General features: G+C 43.8%; 1 protein-coding gene across 1 annotated transcript; it reads right to left on the minus strand.

The window, feature by feature from the left end:
• Positions 1-10856: 10856 nt before the first annotated feature.
• On the minus strand, positions 10857-11484 carry LOC112203876 (putative NAC domain-containing protein 94). The gene is made up of 2 exons (XM_024344782.1): positions 11084-11484; positions 10857-10980 (listed from the first exon to the last, which is right to left on the minus strand). The coding sequence occupies exons 1-2, from the start codon at positions 11482-11484 to the stop codon at positions 10857-10859; spliced, it is 525 nt and encodes a 174-aa protein (XP_024200550.1).
• Positions 11485-11887: the final 403 nt, after the last annotated feature.

An 11887-nucleotide genomic window follows, 5' to 3' on the forward strand; every position in this document is an offset into this window, starting at 1 on the left:
AATGGTAGGCTACTTTTTAGAACACCAAGAGATGAGATTAGAATGTAGGTAGACAAGATATCCATGTAGAGCGACGAGTAATGGGGCAGCCAGCCCAATCAGCATCAGAGTAACCAGACAAAGTTACCAGTTGACGCTGTGGTGTGAACAGTAAACCATGATCAAGAGTGCATTTGATGTAACGGAGGATGCATTTGGCTGCAACAAGATGAGAAGCACGGGAGTGGCTCATAAACTGGGCAACTGTGTTTACGACGAAGGCAATGTCAGGGCGTGTGATGGTGAGATATTGCAAGGACCCAACAATTTCACGGAATGATGTAGGATTCTCAAGGACGACACCATCAGTGGCATTGAGGTCAGACTTAGCAGACATACGGGTACTCACAGGTTTACTGAACAGGAGATCATGCTTGGAGAGGAGATCATGAGCATACTTTATTGGATTGATTGGCAGCCCGTGAGAGTGTGGAGTGACCTGTAAGCCAAGGAAATAGTGAAGAGGACCTAAATCCTTGATGTCAAAGCCACGCCCAAGAGTATCAATAAAAGTCTGGATAAGTTGGTTATTGCTACCCGTCAACACAATATCATCAACATAGAGTAGAAATAAATTGTGTGAAGCCCTTGACGATAAATAAACAAGGAAGGATCAGCAATACTCTGAAAGAAGACAACTGATAAAAGAAAGGCACTCATTCGGATAAACCAAGCACGGGGAGCCTGCTTCAATCCATAAAGGGCTTTGTTGAGCTTGCAGATATGAGAAGGCCGTGCCGGATCAATGAAACCTGGAGGTTGAACCATGTAGACATCTTCCTTGAGAATGCCATGAAGAAAGGCATTCTTCACATCCAACTGGTGCAAGGACCAACCTCGAGACACAGCAAGTGTAATCACAGTGCGAATAGTTGCAGGTTTAATCACAGGGCTAAAGGTTTCATCGTAATCAATACCTTGCTGCTGGTGGAATCCCTTGGTGACGAGACGAGCCTTGTAGCGCTCGATAGACCCATCAGACCTCCTCTTCACCCGAAACACCCACTTACAGCCCACTGTATTCTTGGTTGGAGAGGGAGGCACCAGAGTCCATGTGTCGTTCTTCAAAAGGGCATTGATCTCCTCTGCCATTGCTTCAAGCCATTCAGCTTTCTGTGATGCTTGAGAGTAGCAGGTGGGTTCAACAGTGTCAATGAAGGTGAGAAGAGCTCGAGGCAGAGGATACCGAACAATGCCATCTGTGAATTGTTTGGGCTGATGAGTTCCGTCACGAAGGCGGGTAGTCATGGGATGAACCAGTGGAGGGGGATCGGCCGAGGTGGGTTGGAGCGACTCAACGGCAATGCTGGCAGGCGCGATGACCAGAGGATGGGTGTCGACTGAAGCTTCGATCTGAGAAGGGGTTTCGGCCATGGACACGACAACCTAGGTAGGAGATGCCGGCGGTGGGTGAGCGACAAGATCCAAGGCGGCCGGTGCCGTGGTTGGGGGCGGAGGCGAAGGATGGGGAGGTAGACGACGGCGACTGTACTAGATAACCGGTGCGACAGACAGAAGATTTTTACGAATTGATGGAATGGATAAGACATTTTCTAAGGAGAAGGGAAAGTTGCCCAATGATAAAGGAAGGTTACCAGTATGGGTAACTGGCATGGAATCGCCATTACCCATGTAAACATTGTGTGGACCATCGTAAGATTGTGAGTTGTGTAGTGGCATAACTGTCATGTGGTGGGTAGCCCCAGTATCAGGATACGAATTCGGATCACCAAGAGAATGGGCTCCAGCAAATGGGGGTGCTGGATTGGGACCTGAGAAATGGTGAGGGCATTGAGCAAGGCCATGATGATTCGTTTGACAGTTGGGACACCATTGGGGGCTTGGGCCAAGAAGACCAGTGGCCCAAGGTGAACGAGGAGCCCAATTAGATCAAGGAAAAGGAGAAAGCATATTTGCAAGCGTGCCATGCTACTGCACGTTTTGAGAAAATGCAAGCTGAGACGTGACTTGGTGTCGCACACCCCCACGCCGATGTCGATTGTACCCTGCAATCCGACCACCAAATTGGTGAGACCGACCGCGATAGTCACGACAAGGAGCACGGGGCTGCTGCTCCTGGACTGGAGCACGAGTGCACAAGGTAGTAGCCACCGCCGGGTCAGAAGAGGGAGTCTGTTGAGCATCAAAAGCGAGAATCGTAGCACGGAGGTCAGAGAAATCAGGGAGAGATGGAGACTGTGCAAGAGCAATGCGGAGCATTAGGTAGTCTGGGCCAAGGCCATAGAGTGTGGCAACCACCAAGTCAGCATCAGATACAAGTTGGTTGATTGAGGCCAATGAATCGGCAATGGATTTGGCCTGCTGCAGATATGTATCAATGGTCTGCGAACCCTTCTGAAGGTCAAAGAGTTGAAGCTTGAGGCGGGTGGCGCTAGCAACGAAGCGTTGGGAGAAGTGGCGGGCGAGGCAGTCCCAGATTGCCATAGAGGTATCAAACCCAATGGTAAGATGAGCCACATTTTCAATTAGCGAGGTGGTGAGGATACTTACAATTTGTTGGTCGATGGTAAACCAACTGTCATACTCGGGATTGGGGATGGTGGTGGCAGGTTTTCCTTCAATGGCAGGAGTTGTGGAGGTGGGAGATGGTTGAGGGATGGAGCCATCAACATAACCCCAAAGCTTGGCACCATGAAGATAGGGTTTGATCTGACAAAGCCATACCAGGTGGTTTGTTTCAGTGAGTTTGGTAAATTGGGCAGTGTTTTGGGAGGGAGGGGTGGAAGAGGTGGAAGCCATGAAACCAAAGTTGAGTGACTGGACATGAAGAGGAAAAACAAAAGCAAAAGGAGAGAGAGATGAGGATCCTAAACCTAGGCTGATACCATGTAGAAATTGATTTCCCTTTATTCATTTAAGCTATTACATTCTATGTATTATATAGCTGTGAGTATTTGACAGTTACAAGTATTACATTAACAACAAGATCAAAACTGATGCATAATCCTAGGAAACGGTAAACCAGCAGTAGACAAACTATCTAATCAATGGAGGAGATTCTGGGAGTGATTGAAGGAGAAGATTGAGTCTGTTTAACAGAAAGGTATTAGGGATTTCTGATATCACGTATAGGCATGACAGCTAAAGGCTGTGATAGCTCATATATTTGATTCTTCCCCTTTAGGGGTCTTGAGATATGTAGAACGAATACTATCCATAATCGTGCGGCTTGTAAAATAGGAAAGAGGTTGAGCTTTTCTTTTGGCTATATGGGTGGGTTTGTTTCTGTGAAAATAATTCTTTTGTTGTAAGCAGAAGGAATGAAAAAAGAAAAAAAAATGGATATACTTATCTTGAACTTGTAGTAGATTTGGGTGCAACGCCTGGTTGTAATCTGTTCTCATTACGTACATTTTGTTATTGCCAAAATGAAATGGGAAATTTCAGCGTTAACAATACTTTGCTTGGTTGATTGAAATGGCTTGGACTATAGTATAATTTTTCCTCTCTCTGAATGGAGATATATCAACCCAAATAGTATAAGAAGCTTTTTGCATGACGATTATTTATTTCATAATACACTAACCTGATTCATCACGCAATGTACTAATCGGTGCGGATTCTATACACGCATGCATCATATTTACACTTTATTCACATTTGGTACATGATTTTGCCCAAAGTGGAGCAGGTAAGCATTTGGCAACTACTCCTGTTCCTCTACATACATATGATGTATAACACATCACTATATATTGGATTAAACTAACCTATTTACTGTAATACATTCCTTGCCTATTTCCTTCAAACTATCTCTCACAATCTAGTATTCTATCATAGACTTGAAAGAGAGTGAAAACATAGCAGTTACTGAAGCAAAGGCATGGCCCTTTAAGGCTGCAAAAGGTACTCTGCGTACTGCTGTCGTCGATGAAAACCAAAACACACACTAGAAGAGGATCCAAGAAAGGTCTAGCAATCGTAGACTTGGCCCTGAGGCTGGGTGCCAGTGCAGCTGCTTCTGCTGCTGCTTACACTACAAATTATTCTGACCAACTCTTCACACAGTTCCTCCAGTTCCATGCTGAATACAATGATCTCCCGACTTTCACGTATGCAAATTAGAGACGGTATTGCATAGCAGTTGAATTCTTGAAGTGATAATGATTTTCTTTATTTAGAGTGTATTGCAACAGATTTTCTTTATTTATCAATATTTAGACTATATCTCCGTGATGCATTACATACCTTTGAAATTTAGCAGTATTTGCTTTTAATATGAATCTTATCAGGGCTTTATCAGTAACATTCTCTTACTAAATTCAGGGTGATATCAGGGAGTAAATGACTGGACTAGTTTACTTAATGTGATAATAATTCAAGCAGGTATCAGTTACATCTCTCTTGTGTGCTAGCAAGTTACGTTACTCAGCTACATCCAAATGTGGTTCCTTTTGAGTCTGAAGAATTGGCCGAAATTTTGTTGTTGCTACTCAAGAATCTTTCATTCTTATGTCTTTGCTTTTCCATTTCCTATTAAGACATCTGTAATTTGTATGATACTGATGAGAACAATTAGTAAATTTGTGTAACACGATTCGGCTTTCAGTTAATAAGCAATGACATTTAAAATGAAATTGATAGTACCAGTGTATTCTATTTTTGGGGTTGTCTGTAGTACTTGGATGTTTATCATACACTCATTTACATCTAATTGAACGAAAATTACAATTTAGTTGAAACAAATTTACAACATTGACAACAAAGTTATCACATTTGTTTTACACATTTACATATAATTGAACCAAGTTACCACATCGACAAGAATTTGTTCATAAACTTGTAAAAATATCGTAGGTGGAGTAATTACCTCTAATAGAACTAAAATTACCCAAAAAATAACTCTATTTACCACAATGACAACAAAATTGTTGTCAAATCTGTAATTGAGTATATCACATGCATGCAGGTACTGTAGAATTTCCCTTCTATTTCTATTGCAGATGAGGAACAATGGTAATGAATTCAAAGTTCACTCTAAGCTATCAAATTTCACAAAGTCTTTTATCCTCTGCCTATATATTGGTCAGATATTGTATTTTCATGACATATGTTTTTTTAACGAGGGCTAGAACCCAGTCTAGCTGGGAGGTTTGGCCCTCACACCCATATTGTTAGTTGAAGATACAATATATAGGGGTAAAGCTATGGTATGTTAACATTTCTCATACATCAACTATTTTTACCACTTTAAGGACTCATGTTACCACTTTGAAGACTAATATTATTATTTTGAGGACTCATATGGTAAACTAAGAAAATTTACCACTTTTTTTTTGGCCTGAATAAGGATTTCATTAAGCCACCAGGGCAGAAAGGGGGAGTACATAGAAGAAATAGACTAAACAAGGAAAGTACTTCAGTAGAAACAACAAAACAATTCTAGCTATCGCAGCTTAAGAACTTGGTGTGGTAGGGGGACCAGGTAGGCCATCGTTCCTCAGAATGGAGAGAAGAGAGGTTGGGGGCCTGTTAGCCCAATCCTGGGAGCACAACCTCAGTTTTGCTAGCTTAGCCGCTGCGTCAGCAACACGGTTTGCTTCACGGGGGATCCAATTCCATTTGATGTTGTCAAAGAGAGACTTCAGATGTGCCACATTTGCAATTAAAGGGGAGATCCTCCAGTTGGGAGTGACAGACGGGTCATCCAGGGCCGCAATTACTTCCTTGCAATCCCCTTCCAGAATGATCCGGTGAAGATGTAAATGAGCTGCGAGTTGAAGACCCTTAACCACGGCCGCGGCTTCCGCTTCAATCGCCGAGTTAAACTTCTCATGGATACTTGCACCTCCGACCGAGAAACCCCTATGGTTTCTTACAATGATTCCCAGTCCACTGTTAAGGGAGCCACTGTCCCAAGCACCATCCACATTTACTTTTAGATACGGATTGGGGGTGGGATGCCAGGCCCGGTTTCGGGTAAGAGATGTAGGGCTATTCGTTACTTCCTCCACCTTCATTGTTACTTCAGCCCACTCTGAGAAGCTTCGCCGAACATTCTCGATGACAACCGAAGGATTAGGAGTTCCTTTCCTCATGACAACCTCACATCTATGCTTCCAGATCTCCCACAAGTGGAAACTGATTAAATGTAACATGTCCTCTGAACCGGCACCCGAGGCTAGGCCCATCTTTTTTATCCCGAGCAGCCACTCCTCCAGGGTGGTTATGCTTTGCCTCTTAGGGACATATCCTAAGGGACTACCAAACCAAACATTGGCTGTCCAGGGACACAACAAAAGCAAATGTTCAGGGGTTTCAGGGAACTCACCACAAATGGAGCAGATTGGGGTAGGAATTACTTTCCTTTTACAGACATTCTGGCCGGTAGGTAGAGCATCCGAGACTGCTTTCCAAAGGAAATTTGAAATTTTTGGAAGACTATGAGAGTTCCAGATCAACTTCCAAATACTGCGATCCACATTGCGGGAGGTGGATGGCTTACTGGCCTTCGGTGGTTTGGAGGAGTCTTTCAACCTGTGGTAACCACTTTTCACCGAGTAGGTTCCATTCTTCGTATAAGGCCATACCAGAGTGTCTTCAACTGTTGGACTGCCAATCGGGATTGCTTTGATTGCTCTGATGTCAGTGGGTTCCAGGAAAGGCTCAAGATGCTCCACATTCCAGCCTCTGTTTTCATCAACCAGTTCGGACACCAAGAGGGGGGTGAAACGGTTTGATGTAAAAATGGGCTTGATAAGACCTCCATTCTTATTCGGAACCCACCTATCCTTCCATACATCCACCGACCTTCCATTATTGATTTGCCAAAAGGCATTTTCCGTGATGGTGTCCCGTCCTGCCAACAGGCTATTCTACACCCAAGAGGGTCTTTACCCTTTCCAAACCTTCGAGAAAGAAGTTTGGTCAAAGTATCTTGCTTTTAAAACTTTGCTCCACAAGGAATTGGGGTTTCTGATCAGTCTCCAGCACTGTTTGGCTAGGAGAGCCTTGTTGTACAGTTGAAGATCTTTGAACCCAACATCACCCTCCTCTTTTCGTTTGCACAAGCTATCCCAATCCTTCCAGTGGATTTTCCAATGCGAATCAGAGTAACCCCACCAAAAGTTTGAGATGTCCGAGTTGATTGCACGGGCAAGGGTGGCAGGCATGAGAAAGATGGCCATTGGATATGCCGGGACCGCCATTGCTACAGCTTTGATGAGGACCTCTCTTCCGGCCTGTGACAGGATATTTGCTTTCCATCCATCCAGCTTTTTCCTAATTCTTTCCCTAATATAGGCCAGGGCCTTTCTCTTGGAATTTCCCCAGAAAGTTGGGAGTCCAAGATACACTCCTGGTTCATCGGAGAAAGGGATCTTGAGCGTGTTGGCTATCTCCGTCTTACACTCGAAAGGAGTATTGGCCGAGAAGAAAATGGAGGATTTGTCAAGATTTATGGATTGTCCTGAAGCTCGGCAGTACGCATCGAGAATAGATCCCAAATGACTACAATTACTAGCATTTGCCTTCAAGAAAAAAAGCGCATCATCAGCAAATAGAATATGTGAAAGACCTGGACAGTTTCTGCTCAATTTCACCCCTTGCAAACTGTATTGGAAATAGCGGCAGCAATATTCCTAGAGAGGACTTCACTGATGATGAGGAAAAGGTATGGGGAGAGAGGATCCCCCTGCCTCAAACCTCTTGAAGGTTGAAACCGCTGCCCCTGTTTGCCATTGATTAGGAAAGAAAAAGAGAAAGAGGATACCATGCTCATAACCAACTTGACCCAACCCGCATCGAAGCCAAATCTGAGGAGGGTAGCCTCCAAAAAATCTCATTCCACTCGGTCATAAGCTTTATTCATATCAAGCTTCAAGGCTAGCTCGTGATCCGGTGACGATTTCTTCAACTTCAGGTAGTGGTATGCCTCGTGAGCAATTATGAGATTGTCCTGAATCTGCCTTCCAGGAACGAAGGCATTCTGCGTCTCCGAAATCAGTGAAGGGAGGATGGGTTTGAGCCTGTTTGCGAGAAGTTTAGAGATGATTTTGACTGAGTTGTTGCACAAATTGATGGGTCTGTATTGATTCATCTTCTCTGGGTGGGGGACCTTAGGAAGGAGCACAATATTGGTTTTGTTCAGAGAGGCCAGCTCCAAATTTCCTTCCTGGAAGTAAGAAACTGCACGGTTAATATTATCACACACTGTGGACCAATACTCACTGTAGAAAAGCCCAGGAAAACCGTCTGGGCCAGGGGCCTTGAGAGAGCCCAATTGCTTCACAGCCTTGAGAATTTCACTCGGAGAAAAGTCTCTGGTAAGGCTGGTATTTTGCTCAGCAGTAACCTGCCTATCCACTGCATCCAGGGTGGTGCCCCAGTTTCTGGGTCCCGACGATGCGTAAAGTTCACCGAAGAAATTTGTGAAAGCCTCCTTGATCTGGCCTTCCCCACTAATCCAGATGTCAGGATCAACACAAAGGCTACAAATACGATTTTTCTGTCTTCGATACACAGTGGATAGGTGAAAAAACTTGGTGTTCTTATCACCGTTTAAGAGCCAATTAATCTTAGCTCTTTGTTTCCAGTAGCTCTCTTCAAGATTCCAAGTATCTTGCAACTCCGAAATTAGAGCTGCCTCCTTGAGCCTGGAGTTGACCGAAACAGGACCATCTTGGATCTTTTTAAGCTCTAAAGACAGCTTCTCAATCATAGCCCTGTTGTTAGGATATTTAGCTCTGCTCCACCTGACCAGGTTTCTTCTGCAAACGTTCAAGTTATCGGTCCAACCCTTGGTTGGATCGACATGTGGACCAGGGTTCCAGCTTGCCATGATAACTTCTTCGCATTCCGGGTCGTCAAACCAGGCCGCTTCTAACCGAAAAGGCTTAGGAGCTCCCGAGGTATGAGGTTCCTTGTAAACAACTAGTGGACAATGATCCGAACCAATTCTAAGTTCATGGTGAACCAGAGAATCTGGCCAAGTAGTATGCCACTTCACATTCCCCACTACCCTATCCAACCTTTCTCGGATAACCTCTGATGCCTCCTCTCTCCTATTCTCCCATGTGAATTTTGGACCCGTAAATTTCAGCTCCAAGAGGGCATTGCGATCCAAGAAATCTTTCAAGTAGCGCACTCTATTCCAATGCCAGGGAATGCCTCCCTCTTTTTCGTCATTGGATACGAGTTCGTTAAAATCTCCCATACATATCCAAGGGATGTCATCTGGTACCCTAAGGCAAGATAATGAAGACCAAAAGAGCTCCTTCTCCTCATGGTAGGGGGGACCATAGAAGCAGGTTACTCTTAAGGATGCTCCTGTGTTTTTAAAATGGATCAGAGTATCAATTAAATTTCTGCTTCGGGAGATTACCTCAACTTTGACTTCAGGACGCCACCACAGCGCCAAACCTCCAGCTGAGGTGGTAGAGGGATCAACCGTGATTCCCTTGTAGTACTTCAACCGACGTCTCAACTTATTAACTCTGTAGCTAGACTGTTTTGTTTCACTTAGAAAAACCACGGACGGAGAATGAGAGCGTAAAAGCTCTCCCAGTTTCTGGACTGTCAAGGCTCGTCCCAGACCTCGACAGTTCCAGGACAGAAGTTGACTCATTGATCCCGTGTGGCTGTCGGCCAGCCACCACCGCCATGGTTTGAAGAAATACCTTCCCCTTCAATACTAAGCTTTGAAAGTTCTCCTCCTCCGATTTCCTCAGAGTCATCCAACAAATCCACCCGAACCTCATGAAGTTCCCCAAGATTGAGATCCGTAGTTGTACTGCCCCCATTTCTCCTCTTCGCCGACCTCTTAATTCTTCCGTTTGGATTATGTGCACCAGTATGGTAATCCCTTTCGATCTGACTACCTCCCCCTCTGACCCCTCTGCCAACTCTTCCCTTTCCCTTATTACCACCCCTTCCTCTAGGATCTTCATTACTGAGGATGTGTGCCTCAACGCTTGCCTCTGTAGCCCCAAAAGAGGATAGGAGCTTTGTTTTGGAGCGTCTAAAAGAAGTACAGGGATTTATTTGAGGATTGGGTTTTTTTATTGGATTTGGGTTTGGGATGGGAGGCAAGGAAGTGGGACAGGCTGTTACCACTTTGAGGACTAATATTACTATTTTGAGGATTCATTTTACAACTTTTAAGGCAATTGTATGCATGTCATACGTTAACACATTATAGAATTTTCCCAATATATAGGGGGGGACTTAATGCCTTAACCCATGAAATTTACATAAATCGATTCTCTTGTAGAATGATATAAAAGAGAAAAACTGTTAACTAAAATGCTAGGTACTCAAAATCAGAATAAGTAGCATAATTCCACTCTCCCATTTCCATGGTATTTGGCGCTCATCATTCATTAGCTCTTCCACAAAAAACATAGGCCAGTTTTCACCAACTATAGTGTCACTCAAGTTCCCTCCACACACATTGGCTTCAGCCCCCATTTGCTCCACCGGATTTTTGTCTGGTTGAAACTGCAAGCCACTCATTATCTCATCAGCAGCAAATGATGCTGCATCAAGTTGCTGCTCCAGATTTTTTCCTCCTAGTTGAGGTTCAGCTTCCAATTGTTGCGGTCCTGAATTCTCATCAATAGGCAAGGAAACTTGTTCAGCCTCTAGTGCTGCAGGTCTTGCTTCAAATTCCGCTTCAAACCACTTTTCTAGTTCAGCCAACTCCAATTGCTGTAGTTCCATATTCTGATCCACTTGCAAGAGAAGTGTGTACGTGGTTCATCTTCTAATGCTGCGGGTACGGCTTCTTGTTCAGATTCTAATGATGGTGCTGGCTGCAAGAATTGTTCTTGTTCAGCTTGAAGACGTTGTCGTTTCTCTTACGGCTCCTCAGTAACCGATTCAGGATCTGTGTTATATCTGTCATTGTCCTCGACATAGTCTCCAAGCATCTTCTCTTCTTCTTGCCTTTTTCTCTTTCTTTCCGGCAGTACATCGTTTTTCCTAAGTAAACAAAGAACATAGTCGACATTCTTATTTCTTGTTCGCGAGTTGTGACTTAACAAGTTCAAACTCATACATGATCCAGCGACCATCATGCACAGACCCCTTGTTCTTATAGGTGTAAGTTTTCTTGAAACCAAGAATAGTAGTCGTTGGCTGCTGATTATCATCAAGAAGATAGATCTCCTTGGCTGCATTTTGGCCTTTCCAAGTACCGCCACTCCCAACTGTTCGGCTTATACGTGAGCTTTTTGCAGTCTTTTTCTTCTTTTGGGTGAAGAAGTAGAGATCTTTGTTCCTCCTCAAGTCGTTGGCCTTTCTTGCTTTGAATCTTTCCCATATCTTCCAAGGATCTTGGTCACCGTAAAGATCCAACTCGCAGATAACGTCTTCGTTGCCAGGCACTTTCATCCCGTTCACCTTAGGCTTAAGGTAGAACATGAGTAGTTCATCTTCCATGGGGCAAAACCTTTGGCCCGGAAGAAGCATACGATCACCCTCCATGAATGAAAAAACTTAATTCTTTTGCTACTAAAAGAATTGTTCTGCCCTAAGCGTGTTACTGCTGCGAGTGTATTTTAGAAACTAATGTTACTAACTAGGGTTTGGGAATTGGGAGGATGGATTTATAGAAACCAATTGCGTACAAGACAAGAACCGATTATGTAGGGGTGAATTAGGTGGACCAATCAGATTTCCAGTTGATAAATGGATTTTTTTTTGTTCTTTTCTTGGTCATTAAGTAATGAAATTGTTTACGCTAAAACTGATTTCCTTCTTTTCAAGATCACTTGTACTAATTTTTAGCAATTTGGGTGAGGGTGGTAACACCCTTACAATTTACTCACTACAACTTACGGCCATATTTTCACACCTAAAAATTTAAATTTACTATGATATATACAAT

The sequence above is a fragment of the Rosa chinensis genome, chromosome 5, assembly GCF_002994745.2.
Source record: "Rosa chinensis cultivar Old Blush chromosome 5, RchiOBHm-V2, whole genome shotgun sequence".
Classification (NCBI taxonomy): Eukaryota; Viridiplantae; Streptophyta; class Magnoliopsida; order Rosales; family Rosaceae; genus Rosa; species Rosa chinensis.